Genomic DNA, 13,112 nt, shown 5'->3' with positions numbered 1-13,112 from the left:
TATGATAAATAATGGGGAAAAGACACAACAGGAGTTTTAAGTATGCAAAAATATAAACAAAGCTTAGATTGTATCAGTGATGCTCTTCACCTTCAACTTTGGTTGGCCCCATTTCTATACTTTCATTCATGTTCTTGGTCCTTTCTTCCATGAGAAATTAAAATCCCTTTAACATTATAATCTTTAAAACATGTACACCCACCCTCTTTTGGAAGGAAATTTAATCTTTCTGAAAATGCCCTAAAATTAAGACTTTCATAATTCTATGATGATATAATAAAAGTGACCAATTATTTAATCTTTTATTAATATAAAATAATTACTTACAAAAGTCTATCATTGCTTTTTCTATAAACTTTAATGCTAAATGGATTGTCTATAACCTTCACATCATACAATGTATCAGAAGCTGCAGTTCCACTAAATTCTTTTACAAACTGATGAGGAACTTCATATCTTCTATTATTTGGATCAGTAATCTGCAAAGATTTTGAAAAATTAGCATTATTTGATTCAAAACTGTTATTTAATTTTTCAATTCTGAACTAAGTATTAAATGCGAGTTCTAAACATGAAATAATAAACTTAATAATTTTATAGATGAGCTATTAATCTAGTCATAAACTTAACTTTAATATTGCTGAATGGATATGTACAGAATAAACTGTAAAAGAATTAATAGAATTAGTTGGTCATAATGGTACTAAATCAAATAAAAATTTTTATTGACCAATATAAAAAAATAATGATAGTATTACTACATATTGATTCTTGAATACTGGGATTTTGTAATTTAATTATCCTTGTTACATTTCAGTGATCACCTGCTTAAAACTCCTGCAAGAATTTTGAATTTTGTTTAAAATAAAATCTTAATTTTTGTGAAATTGTGGCTAAAAGGTAATGTACAAAGGATATAGTGTTTTCACTGCCAAATCCAAAAGACGATACTAGTAAACTACTTGGTAAAATAATAGCAGAAATTAATTTCTTTACAATCATGACTACAGCACTCCCTCTTGTGAGAACACTGGAATCACAACTAATTAATGAACAGTCATCAGCAGGAAGACATTGGAACTCACCAAAAATATACCCGACATCCAAAGACAAAGGAGAAGCCTCAGTGAGATGGAAGGAGGGGTACAATCACAATAAAAATCATATCCCATAAGCACTGGGTGGGTGACTCACAAACTGGAGAACAATTATACCACAGAAGTCTACCCACTACAGTGAAGGTTCTGAGCCCCGCAGCAGGCTCCTGAGCCTAGGGGTCTGGCAATGTGATGAGGAATTCCCAGAGAATCAGGCTTTGAAGGCTAGTGGGATTTGATTGCAGAACTTCAACAGGACTGAGGGAAACAGAGACTCTACTCTTGGAGGGCACAAACAAAGTAGTGTGTACATAAGGACCCAGGAGAAAGGAGCAGTGACCCCATAGGAGACTGAACCAGACCTACCTGCTGGTTTGGAGGGTCTCCTGCAGAGGCGGGGGGTAGCTGTAGCTCACCATGGGGACAAGGACACTGGCAGCAGAAGTTCTGGGAAGTACTCCTTGGCATGAGCCCTCCCAGAGTCTGCCATTAGCCCCACCAAAGAGCCTGTAGCCTCCAGTGCTCAGTCACCTCAGGCCAAACAACCAACAGGGAGGGAACTCAGCCCCACCTACCAGCAGACAAGTGGATTAAAGTTTTACTGAACTCTGCTGACCAGAGTAAAACCTAGCTCTACCCACCACCAGTCCCTCCCATCAGGAAGCTTGCACAAGCCTCTTAGATGACCTCATCCACCAGAAGGCAGACAGAAGAAACAAAAAGAACTACAATCCTGCCACCTGTGGAAGGAAAACCACATTCACAGAAAGAGAAACAAAATGAAAAGGCAGAGGACTATGTACCAGATGAAGGAACAAGATAAAAACCAGAAAAACGCTAAATAAAGTGGAGATAAGCAACCTTCCAGAAAAAGTATTCAGAATAGTGATAGGGAAGATGATCCAGGACCTTGGAAAAAGAATGGAGGCAAAGACTGAGAAGGTGCAAGAAATGTTTAACAAAGACCTAGAGGAATTAAAGAACAAACAGACATAGATGAACAATACAATAACTGAAATGAAAAATACACTAGAAGGAATCAATAGCAGAATAACTGAGGCAGAAGAACGGATAAGTTACCTGGAAGGCAAAATGGTAGGCTTCACTGCCATGGAACAGAATAGAGATAAAAGAATGAAAAGAAATGAAGAGAGCCTAAGAGACATCTGGGACAATATAAAATGCACCAACACTTGCAATATAGGGGTCCCAGAAGGAGAAGAGAGAAAGGACCTGAGAAAATATTTGAAGAGATTATTGTCAAAAACTTCCCTAACGTGGGAAAGGAAATGGCCACCCAAGTCCAGGAAGTGCAGAGAGTCCCAGGCAGGATAAACCCAAGGAGAAACCAGCCGAGACACATGGTAATCAAATTGACAAAAATTAAAGGAAAAGAAAAACTATTAAAAGCAACAAGGGAAAAATGACAAGATACAAGGGAAATCCCATAAGGTTAACAGCTAATTTCTTAGCAGAAACTCTACAAGCCAGAAGGGAGTGGCATGATATATTTTAATGATGAAAGGAAAGAAAAACTATTTTCTTTCTAAAGGAAAGAACCTGCAACCAAGATTACTCTACCCGGCAAGGATCTCATTCAGATTCGATGGAGATATCAAAGCTTTACAGACAAGCAAAAGCTAAGAGAATTCAGCACCACCAAAGCAGCTCTACAACAAATGTTAAAGGAACTTTTCTAACTGGGAAACACAAGAGAAGAAACGGACCTACAAAACAAACCCAAAACAATTAAGAAAATGGTAACAGGAACATACATATTGATAATTACCTTAAAAGATATGGATTAAATGCTCTAACCAAAAGACACAGATTCACTGAAAGGATACAAAAAGAAGACAAATATATATGCTGTCTACAAGAGACCCACCTCAGACCTAGGGACACATACAGACTGAAAGTGAGGGGTTGGAAAAATATTCCATGCAAACGGAAATCAAAAGGAGTAGAAATACTTATATCAGATAAAATAGACTTTAAAATAGAGAATGTTAGAAGAGACAAGGAAGGACACTACATAATGATCAAGGGATCAATCCAAGAAGAAGACGTAACAATTATAAATACATATGCACCCAACATAGCAGCACCTCAATAAATAACAGCTATAAAAGAGGGAATTGGCAGTAACACAACAATAGTGGGGGACTTTAACACCTCACTTACACCAATGGACAGATCATCCAGACAGAAAATTAATAAGGAAACAGAAGCTTTAAATGACACAATAGACCAGATAGATTTAATTGATATTTACAGGACATTCCATCCAAAATCAGCAGATTACACTTTCTTCTCAAGTGCACATGGAACATTCTCCAGGATAGATCACATCTTGGGTCACAAATCAAGCCTCAGTAAATTTTAAAAAATTGAAATTATATCAAGCATGTTTTCTGACAACAACGCTATGGCATTAGAAATCAATTACAGGGACTGAAACGTAAAAAACACAAACATATGGAGGCTAAACATTATGTGGATAAATAACCAAGGGATCACAGGAGAAACCAAAGAGGAAATCAAAATATATCTAGAGACAAATGACAATGAAAACACGATGATCCAAAACCCATGGGATGCAGCAAAAGCAGTTCTAAGAGGGAAGTATATAGCAATACAATTCTACCTCAGAAAACAAGAAAAACCTCAAACAGTCTAACCTAAACCTAACGGGACTAGAGAAGGAAGACCAAACAATACCCAAAGTTAGTAGAAGGAAAGAAATCATAAATATCAGAGCAGAAATAAATGAAATAGAAACAAAGAAAACAATAGCAAAAATCAATACAACTAAAAGCTGGTTCTTTGAGATGATAAACAAAATTGATAAACCTTTAGCCAGACTCATCAAGAAAAAGAGGGAGAGGACCCAAATCAATAAAATTAGAAATGAAAAGGAAAAGTTACAATGGACACCGTAGAAATACAAGCATCATAAGAGACGACTACAAGCAAATTTATGCCAATAAAATGGACAACCTGGAAGAAAAGGACAAATTCTTAGACAGGTATAAGCTTCCAAGACTGAACCAGGAAGAAATAGAAAATACGAGCAGACCAATCACAAGCACTGAAATTTGAACTGTGATTAAAATCTTCCAACAAACAAAAGTCCAGGACCAGATGGTTAAAGTGAATTCTATCAAACATTTAGAGAAGAGCTAACACCCATCTTTCTCAAGCTCTTCCAAAAAATTGCAGAGGAAGGAACACTCCCAAACTCATTCTACGGGGCCAACATCACCCTGATACCAAAACCAGAAGAAAGAAAATGACACGCCAACATCACTGATGAATATAAGTGCAAAAATACTCAGCAAAATACTAGCAAACAGAATACAACAACTCCTTAAAAGTGTCATGCACCACATCAAGTGGGATTTTTCCCAAGGATGAAAGGATTCTTCAATATACACAAATCAATCAATGTGATACACCATATTAACAAACTGAAGAATAAAAAACATATGATCATCTCAGTAGATGCAGAGAAAGCTTTTGACAAAATTCAACACCGATTTATGACAAAAACCCTCCAAAAAGTGGGCATAGAGGGACTCTAACTCAACATAATAAAGGCCATATACGACAAACCCACAGCAAACATCATTCTCAATGGTGAAAAACTGAAAGCATTTCCCCTGAGATCAGGAACAAGACAAGGATGTCCATTTTCACCACTATTATTCAACATAGCTTTGGAAGTCCTAGCCATGGCAATCAGAGAAGACAAAGAAACAAAAGGAATAAAAATTGGAAAAGAAGTAAAACTGTCACTGTTTGCAGATGACATGATACTATACACAGATAATCCTAAAGATGCCACCAGAAAACTGCTAGAGCTAATCAATGAATTTTATAAAGTTGCAGGATACAAAATTAATTCACAGAAATCTCTTGCATTCCTCTACACTAATGATGCAAAATCTGAAAGAGAAATTAAGGAAACACTTCCATTTATCATTGCAACAAAATGAGTAAAATACCTAGGAATAAACCTACCTAAGGAAGTAAAAGACCTGAACTCAGAAAACTATTAGACACTGATGAAAGAAATCAAAGATGACACAAACAGATGGAGAGATATACCATGTTCTTGGATAGGAAGAATCAATATTGTGAAAATGACTATTCTACCTAAAGCAATCTACAGATTCAGTGCAATCCCTATCAAATTACCAAAAGCATTTTTTACAGATCTAGAAAAAGAAAATTTTAAAATTTGTATGGACACAAAAGACCCTGAATAGCCAAAGCAATCTTGAGGGGAAAAACAGACCTAGAGGAATCAGACTCGCTGACTTCAGACTATACCACAAATCTATGGTAATCAAGACAATATGGTACTGGCACAAAAACAGATCAATGGAAAAGGATAGAAAGGCCAGAGATAAACCCACGCACCTATTGTCAACTAATCTATGACAACGGAGGCAAGGATATACAATGGCAAAAAGACAGTCTCTTCAATAAGTGGTGCTGAGAAGACTGGACAGTTACATGTAAAATAATGAAATTAGAACACTCCCTAACACCATACACAAAAATAAACTCCTAATGGATTAAAGACCTAAATGTAACACAGGACACTATAAAACTCTTAGAGGAAAACATAGGAAGAACACTCTTTGACATAAATCACAGCAAGATCCTTTTCGACCCGCCTCCTAGAGTAGTGGAAATAAAAACAAAAATAAACAAATGGGACCTCATGAAACTTAAAAGCTTTTGCACAGCAAAGGAAACTATAAACAAAATATAATGACAACCCTCAGAATGGGAGATAACTTTTGCAAACGAATTAACAAAAAAAGGATTAATCTCCAAAATATATAGACAGCTCATTCAGCTCAATAAAAATAAAAAACAATCTAATCAAAAAATGGGCAGAAGATCTAAACAGACATTTCTCCAAAGAAGACATACAGACGGCCAAGAGGCACATGAAAAGCTGCTCAACATCACCAATTATTAGAGAAATGCAAATCAAAACTACAATGAGGTATCACTTCACACCGCTTAGAATGGGCATCATCAGAAAATCTATAAACAACAAATGCTGGAGAGGGTGTGGAGAAAAGGGAACCCTCTTGCACTCTTGGTGGGAATGTAAATTGATACAGCCACTATGGAGAACAGTATGGAGGTTCCTTAAAAACCTAAAAATAGAACTACCATATGACCCAGCAATCCCACTACTGGGCATATACCCAGAGAAAACCATAATTCAAAAAGACACATGCACCCCAATGTTCATTGCAGCACTATTTACAATAGCCAGGTCATGGAAGTAACCTAAATGCCCATCGACAGACAAATGGATAAAGAAGATGTGGTACATATATACAATGGAATATTACTCTCATAAAAAGGAATGAAATTGGGTCATTTGTAGAGATGTGGATGGACCTAGAGACTGTCATACAGAGTAAAATAAGTCAGAAAGAGAAAAAGAAATACTGTATATGAACGCATATATGTGTAATCTAGCAAAACGGTACAGATGAACTGGTGTGCAAGTCAGAAATAGAGACACAGATGTAGAGAACAAATGTATGGACACCAAGGGGGGAAAGTGAGGGTGGAGGGTTGTTGTGGTGGGATGAATTGGGAGATTTGGATTGACATATATGCCCTAATATGTATAAAATAGATAACTAATAAGAAACTGATGTATAAAAAAATAAAATTCAAAAAGAAATCATGACTAGAAGTGATATCAGTAAAAAGAACTAGAGAGTGTGTCACATTGATATAGAACAATTAACATCTTTCTCAAATTAAATTTTAAACTAATGTTTTATCACAGTCTTTAGTTGAATAACAAAAATTACTAAAGTTTTTTGAGTGTTTATTCTCAGGACACTGTACCAAATATTTTACATTGACTATATTATTAAATTCTCCAAAAACTACTGCCAGAGAAAATTTTCTTATGTTATATTTGAGTAGACAGTCTCAGAAAAGTGGAGTAAAGAGTCTAAACTAGTTTTTTGCTTTGGAATAAATATTTATTAAGAGGGAAATGTCTTGTTGGGGTGAAAAGTCTATTCATAATGTGTTTTATTAATAACTTTTCTTTAGAAATCTCAAAGACCAAACCTTGAACCGGAAACGCTTGGGTGTCTGACTTTGAGTTGTGAGGAGAACAGTGTTAATGTCATTTCCAAATAGTGTTGGTGAAGGTATCCTGTTTAATTTGGCTTCAAGTCCTTAAAGAAAGAAAAAATGTTTGCATGAATTATGACTTTATTTACAAAGATTAATAAGTATTAAATATTTTCACATTTTCTAATTTTCTTTCTTGTCACATATAATGACTTTGTTTTTTCATTTGGAAGATACAATCATGCAAAAAATGTCCTTAATATACCAAATTGAACATTTTTGTGTACATATTTCCCATTTGATTTTATTTAAGATATCTTTCCAAAGAAAATTTTTAAATGTACTTTTTTCATTCAATGTAAAATATGTTGGATCATCATGATAGAACACTTCTCACCAGTATTTGTTGATGTTGTTCCCTCAGCATTATAGCCATGGTTATCTACGAAGAAGCACCAAGGAATAACAGAATTATTCCATGGCCTCCAGCAGCAACCTCGAGCTGCACAAAGTGTCTGATAAAACATTTATTAAAGGAATCATGGGGTTAGTATTGTTATCATATGGGTCAATCTCTACTTTTCAAACATACACTCATTCCAATAAATGTCGGAGTGAATGTTTAAAAAAAAATCTTATTTCTTCAAATATATAATGTGCTAAAATATCATTTATCATTTTGTTCCTTTCATTTGGAAGAAATATAAATATTTGATGAATTGAATTAATTATACCCTATCCGAGACTGATGTTCTGAGTTGTGATTTATCAGATTTACATATCAATACATATTATTGTAAGCTCATGTTATTTTAAAGGTTCCTGCCCTCTGGATAATTACAGTCTATTCTGTTGTCATGTAGTCAATGCAGAAGAACTAAAATATTTATTGTGTACCAATTATGTATCAAGTTGCAAGTGAGGCTATAAAGATGAAGATATGGCCCTAAACTTAAGTCTACATAAAATGTTTAAGGTAGTTATTTCCAGAAAATTAGTAGTTCAATATGATTTAAACTAGTTTGTGCCAGTTGTTGCAACATCCAATGAATAAAGTAAAATACTAAATTCTCAGTAATTTTATGATCTATATGGAAAGTTTATATGAAGTGGAAGAAAAATTATATATGTTTACAGTAAAAGTTGAGTCACATGGTGCTGCTGTGTGTTAACATTGGTATAATCAAAAATCTATTTAATATTTAAATTTATTAATGTGACATGTTTTCATAATTTGAATGCTTGTGAGCTTTTTCTTCTTGGCTATTTGTCTTGAAAAAAATGTTAAAAGCCTCCACTTTCACCAGCTGACAGTATACATTGTTAACTTCTCTCCTATTTTTAACATCAAATTAAAATGGCATCAGGTACACATACACACACGCGTGCACCCATACACATGCAAATATGTATATTGCAAATGAGAGCAAATAGGAGCTGAGCATTTTGGAGGGTCATTACCTAACAGAATCTAAAGTATGTGTGACTTTTGATATAGACATTGCAAAATGGGAATACACACACACACACACACACACAAATTCACTCATTGACATTTTAATCTCATGCAAGTTATGAAGACCAAGGGAGAGTCAAGGTTATGTGAATCCATTCAGTTACACTTACTTTTCTCCATTTGAGCCCCTTCTCCCCAATTACCAAATAATAAAAAAATAATTTTTAAAAATTAGAAGAATCAAAGTTACTTTGTTTTCCACAGACTATTCTTAATGTTATCATCACAAATACTTTAATAGAATGTAGATATCTTTCTCAAATGTTCTATATTGTCAAAGGTTATACATTTTTTTTAAGAAGTAGATTGGAGAGGATAGAATTTCATGAAGATTTATATTTTAACAATAGCTTGTTAAGCATGGGAAAATATTAACTTGTTAATTTGAATTGAAAGGAAGTACAGAAAAGCAAGCTCAGTAATTTCCATTATCTCTCATCTGTTCATACATAAATACAATAAAAAGAAATGCAGCCTAATTAATGGCTAGAGTTTTAAAAATATGGAATTGATCCAATAGTAAATAATTAATATAATTATCTTAATATAATTATCATACTATGTATCTATTCATAAAAATATTAAAGACTTTTGTTGCAGACCTGTGTTGGAAATTGTTCTGGAATGCAGTTTATTCTCTCATTGATAAGATCATTTAGCACACTTGGACATTTTCCTGAACCAGGATACACAGTGGTTGTGTGAATGGTAGCAGGGCTTGAGGTAGAACCACTGACTTCTGGGAAAGAAAAAGGTCAATAAAAGAAAACATCGTTTTAAATTAATTTTTCAAGTAACAAATACATTGAAAGTATTCATAAATGTATATATAATGAAAATTAACATAAACTTTGCATTTAAATAAACCCCACAAATTCAAGTCCTAGTCACCAAAAGGGAAAGATCCAAATGATATTTAAAACTGTCAAAGCCCTGTTGACTGTTCCTTCAGAGAATCAAAATACATTCACAGGAGGTCTTGAGGTAGATTCAAAAGGAAACAAAATGTATATTCCCACTGTGCTTAAAAATTGTGTTTTAGAGATGAAGAAAGAAGGTGGAGAAACATGGGTAGAAATATTCAGAAAAAAAAGATAAACGTTTCAAGCCTGTTTCATTCCTGCTACCTGTTTTTCTCATATAACATCTCTCTTCTTAATAAAAAATTAAGCCTATGACAAAGAGATTATCCCCCTAAATTTCCCCCCTGCCTCCCTGCAGGTGTCTGAAACCCAGAGTAAAACCCCACTAATGAGATTTCCTACTAGTTAGAAGAACCTCACTGGTAACTATAGATGATTATTCCACTGTTCATTAACATCCTGATCCTTTTGCCTCTTTGCTATTTCTTAAGGAACACAATATGGGGAAGGCCATTAATATCAAAGCACATAGATTCCTTAATTACAATGATGCTTCATTGAAAAACCTGCAATATAATGGATAGAAAAAGCTGGAGTAATTGTGTAACGTACCTGAGACCTTTCTTCATGCATTTCATCTCATATAGATTACTTTTCAAAATCCATAATTATTATGTAGTAAACTTTATCTCAACCTCACTATAATAAGTATTTTCAATATTATTTACCTTCAACAGCAGGTGTCTTAGTTGCTAAAACAGCAATTAGGGCAATAGCTATTATTGTAACTATAGCAAAGAGGACAATCAGAGAGATTTCTAATCCAGTAAATTTCTTCCTTGCCATCTAAAGAAAGAAAAGGAATATATGTTTGAAATGTAGAGTATACAACTACAATAAGTGACCATAATTAATATAAAATTATACACATTTGGTTTTTTTGTCTACTAAGCATAACACAAGTGGAGCTACAGACAGCTCTATCAGTTTATAATCTAAAATAATACACATTGGCAAAAGTGTAAACAACACATGCAGTTTTAAGTAAAAAGAATGAATTAGTGATGCACATTATAGTAGTACACTAAAATGAAAATACAAAAGGAAAAAGATCTCCAAGTAGGTGCATCTTGCTCTCTCATTTTAGAACATTTTTTCAAGTCAAAGAAAGCTTATGCTTGCATTATGTTCCTTAATTCCATAACATTTGTATGAAGGAGATGCTGTTATTCACATTTTACTCATTAGGAACTTCAGGCTTAGAGAAAATGTTATTTTTTTCAAAGTCAAAAACTCCAGTTCTTCGTACTATAACTATTGCGCTCCAATTCCAACAGTGGTTTCTTATAAGGATACTGTGGAAAAGAATATAAATGTAAATATGTGGTAAAGAAAATAAATATAATTATATAAAAGAATACAATACAAAATGTTGTAAAATATATATACACCACACACACACAGATATATATATATACACACATACATATGGTATATATTTAGGAGTTGTTTCTTAAAAAAAAAAAATTAAACTACATGCTCTCCAAGTTCCACCCTTAAATAGCAAATAAAATATACCAAACTCTCACATCAAAAATATATATTCATTTCAGATAACATTATGCATCTGAGTTAGCATCCAGAGGTGCCTAAATGTAGGTAGGGAAGAGCTCTTCTCTAGTAATTATCTTAAAACTTATTTGTTTAACTTAGTTTTGACCATACATCTCTTATCTCTCCTAGTCTTTAAGTTTCCATGGCTTTTCTGTATTTTATGTTTTTATATGTTTTAATTCAATGGCATATACCTAGACAGAAATTCAGAATTTTCACAGTAATTGCTCTTATAGATTGGATTGCTGGTTTTAAAATAAAATTTTTTGCCCTCTCATACGAGTCCCTCCTCCTGTAGCTATCTATGTCAGCTCACATACTCAGTTGTTCCAACCTAAAAACTTCTTTTCCCTCTTTCATATCTTTCTACCACATTAAATCATTCAACAAGTCCTGTTGATTCTACCTCCAGAATATTTTCAGAATTATACCCTTATCTTATCCCCACCAATGAAATATCTTTTTTTTGAATAACATGTCTTCTTAGTAAATGCTGTTTAATCTTTCTTCAATTCTTCCACATTTGCTCTTCTGGGTTAGCTCCAATTTATGCCCAGTTCAAGTGCCATGTCATCTGTGAATGTTTTCCTACTTTCAGAAGTAGAGTTTATCTATCCTCTTCCCATTTTACAATAGCACATAGTATATCTATTGCAATTATTTAAACATGTGTTAATTTCCTCCATTGGATTGTTATATTCCTAATAGCAAGAATCATGAAAGTAGTTCAGAGCCTGACATCGAATAAGTACAAGCTCAATTTTTAAAGTATACCTTATGACTGAATGTTTAAAGATTAGCATTCAATTTTAGCATATGATTTCCTGTTATAGATATGTAAACTGTTTATTACGTCAGGAATCTTCAGAGAACCTGAATGAATGTAAGCTAAATTTAAATAAAGCTACATGATCTAAGCAGCTGTTTAGAAAATGAAACCCAGTTGCTCAATGTTATGTGAGAAACAACACAGTTGCATTTAATGTTTAATTTTAAATAAGTTTAACTATCACTCAAAGTAATTTCACTTTGAGATCAAAAAGCAATAAAAAGGATTATGCATTTCTTTTGTTAAGGGAAATCTAAGAAAAAGTGCACATTGTCCTGAAGCTAACCCTCTTTAAGCTAAAATAATCAGAATAAAATTAATGTACCTAAATTAAATTATTCATATGAGTACTTATAAATGATCAGTACTAAAGCTGTTCATATGCTGTATGTGGTAATTACAGTGATCGTATTTTGGATCACAGTAATTTTAAGCAAAATATTTTTGGGGAAATTATATACTGATGTCCTTTCTCTGTATATTTATTTTCAAAATGAGTAATACTTTATTAGATGCTAACTTGACTGATCTTTAAAAGATCAGATACAAAAGATTAAATGCTTTATAAATGCAGCATTCTATTCGGCATATATATTTTTCTTAAATAAAATATATTTAATCATACATAGAGTATTTCTTTACATTTCAAAATATTTTTTATCTTTATTTTCATCTATATAGAGCAATTCAACTAAACTTGCTATGATTCTACTTGAGTCTGACAAAAATTTTAATGAAGAGCTGGGCAAAGAAAATATTCTATCTTTAAAGAAATTTAGAAATGTTTTTTCCTGTTTTAGTACAAGGGGCTATATATTTAAAATGGCAAATGAAAATATATTATAGTTGCTATTTTAAACAAGTGCAGATAGACAGGAATATTGCTAACATGAATTAAAGGAACACACAATTACTTGGAAACACGAAAGTAACGAAGACATATGATTGGTAAACTTACCTTATTTCCTAGTCTGGTCTTTTTGCTCTGTTGTACCAGAGTTGGGCAAGGCTGCCAAAGTAATGATCAGGGAAAACTGCTCAGCTATAAATTGAGCTACTCATAA

At 33.3% G+C, this 13,112-nt stretch overlaps 1 protein-coding gene across 1 annotated transcript in view; it reads right to left on the bottom strand.

Annotated features, from left to right (window-relative positions):
- SI (sucrase-isomaltase) overlaps positions 1–11,949 on the bottom strand; it is a 100,354-nt gene extending 88,405 nt beyond the window's left edge. The window contains exons 1-5 of the mRNA XM_089910924.1: positions 10,334–11,949; positions 9,345–9,481; positions 7,624–7,741; positions 7,221–7,330; positions 328–479 (exon numbers count right to left, since the gene is read on the bottom strand). Of these exons, the coding sequence (XP_089767050.1) occupies positions 328–479; positions 7,221–7,330; positions 7,624–7,741; positions 9,345–9,481; positions 10,334–10,451 (635 nt within the window). The 5' untranslated portion in view covers positions 10,452–11,949. The remainder of the gene's footprint in view (positions 1–327; positions 480–7,220; positions 7,331–7,623; positions 7,742–9,344; positions 9,482–10,333) is intronic.
- Positions 11,950–13,112: the final 1,163 nt, after the last annotated feature.

The sequence above is a fragment of the Delphinapterus leucas genome, chromosome 4 (genome assembly GCF_059928025.1).
Source record: "Delphinapterus leucas isolate spDelLeu-1000000601 "Yukka" chromosome 4, BTC_Dleu_Yukka2, whole genome shotgun sequence".
Classification (NCBI taxonomy): domain Eukaryota; kingdom Metazoa; phylum Chordata; class Mammalia; order Artiodactyla; family Monodontidae; genus Delphinapterus; species Delphinapterus leucas.
Note: the sequence above shows the minus strand (reverse complement) of the source record. Positions and strands in the feature narration are given on the sequence as shown.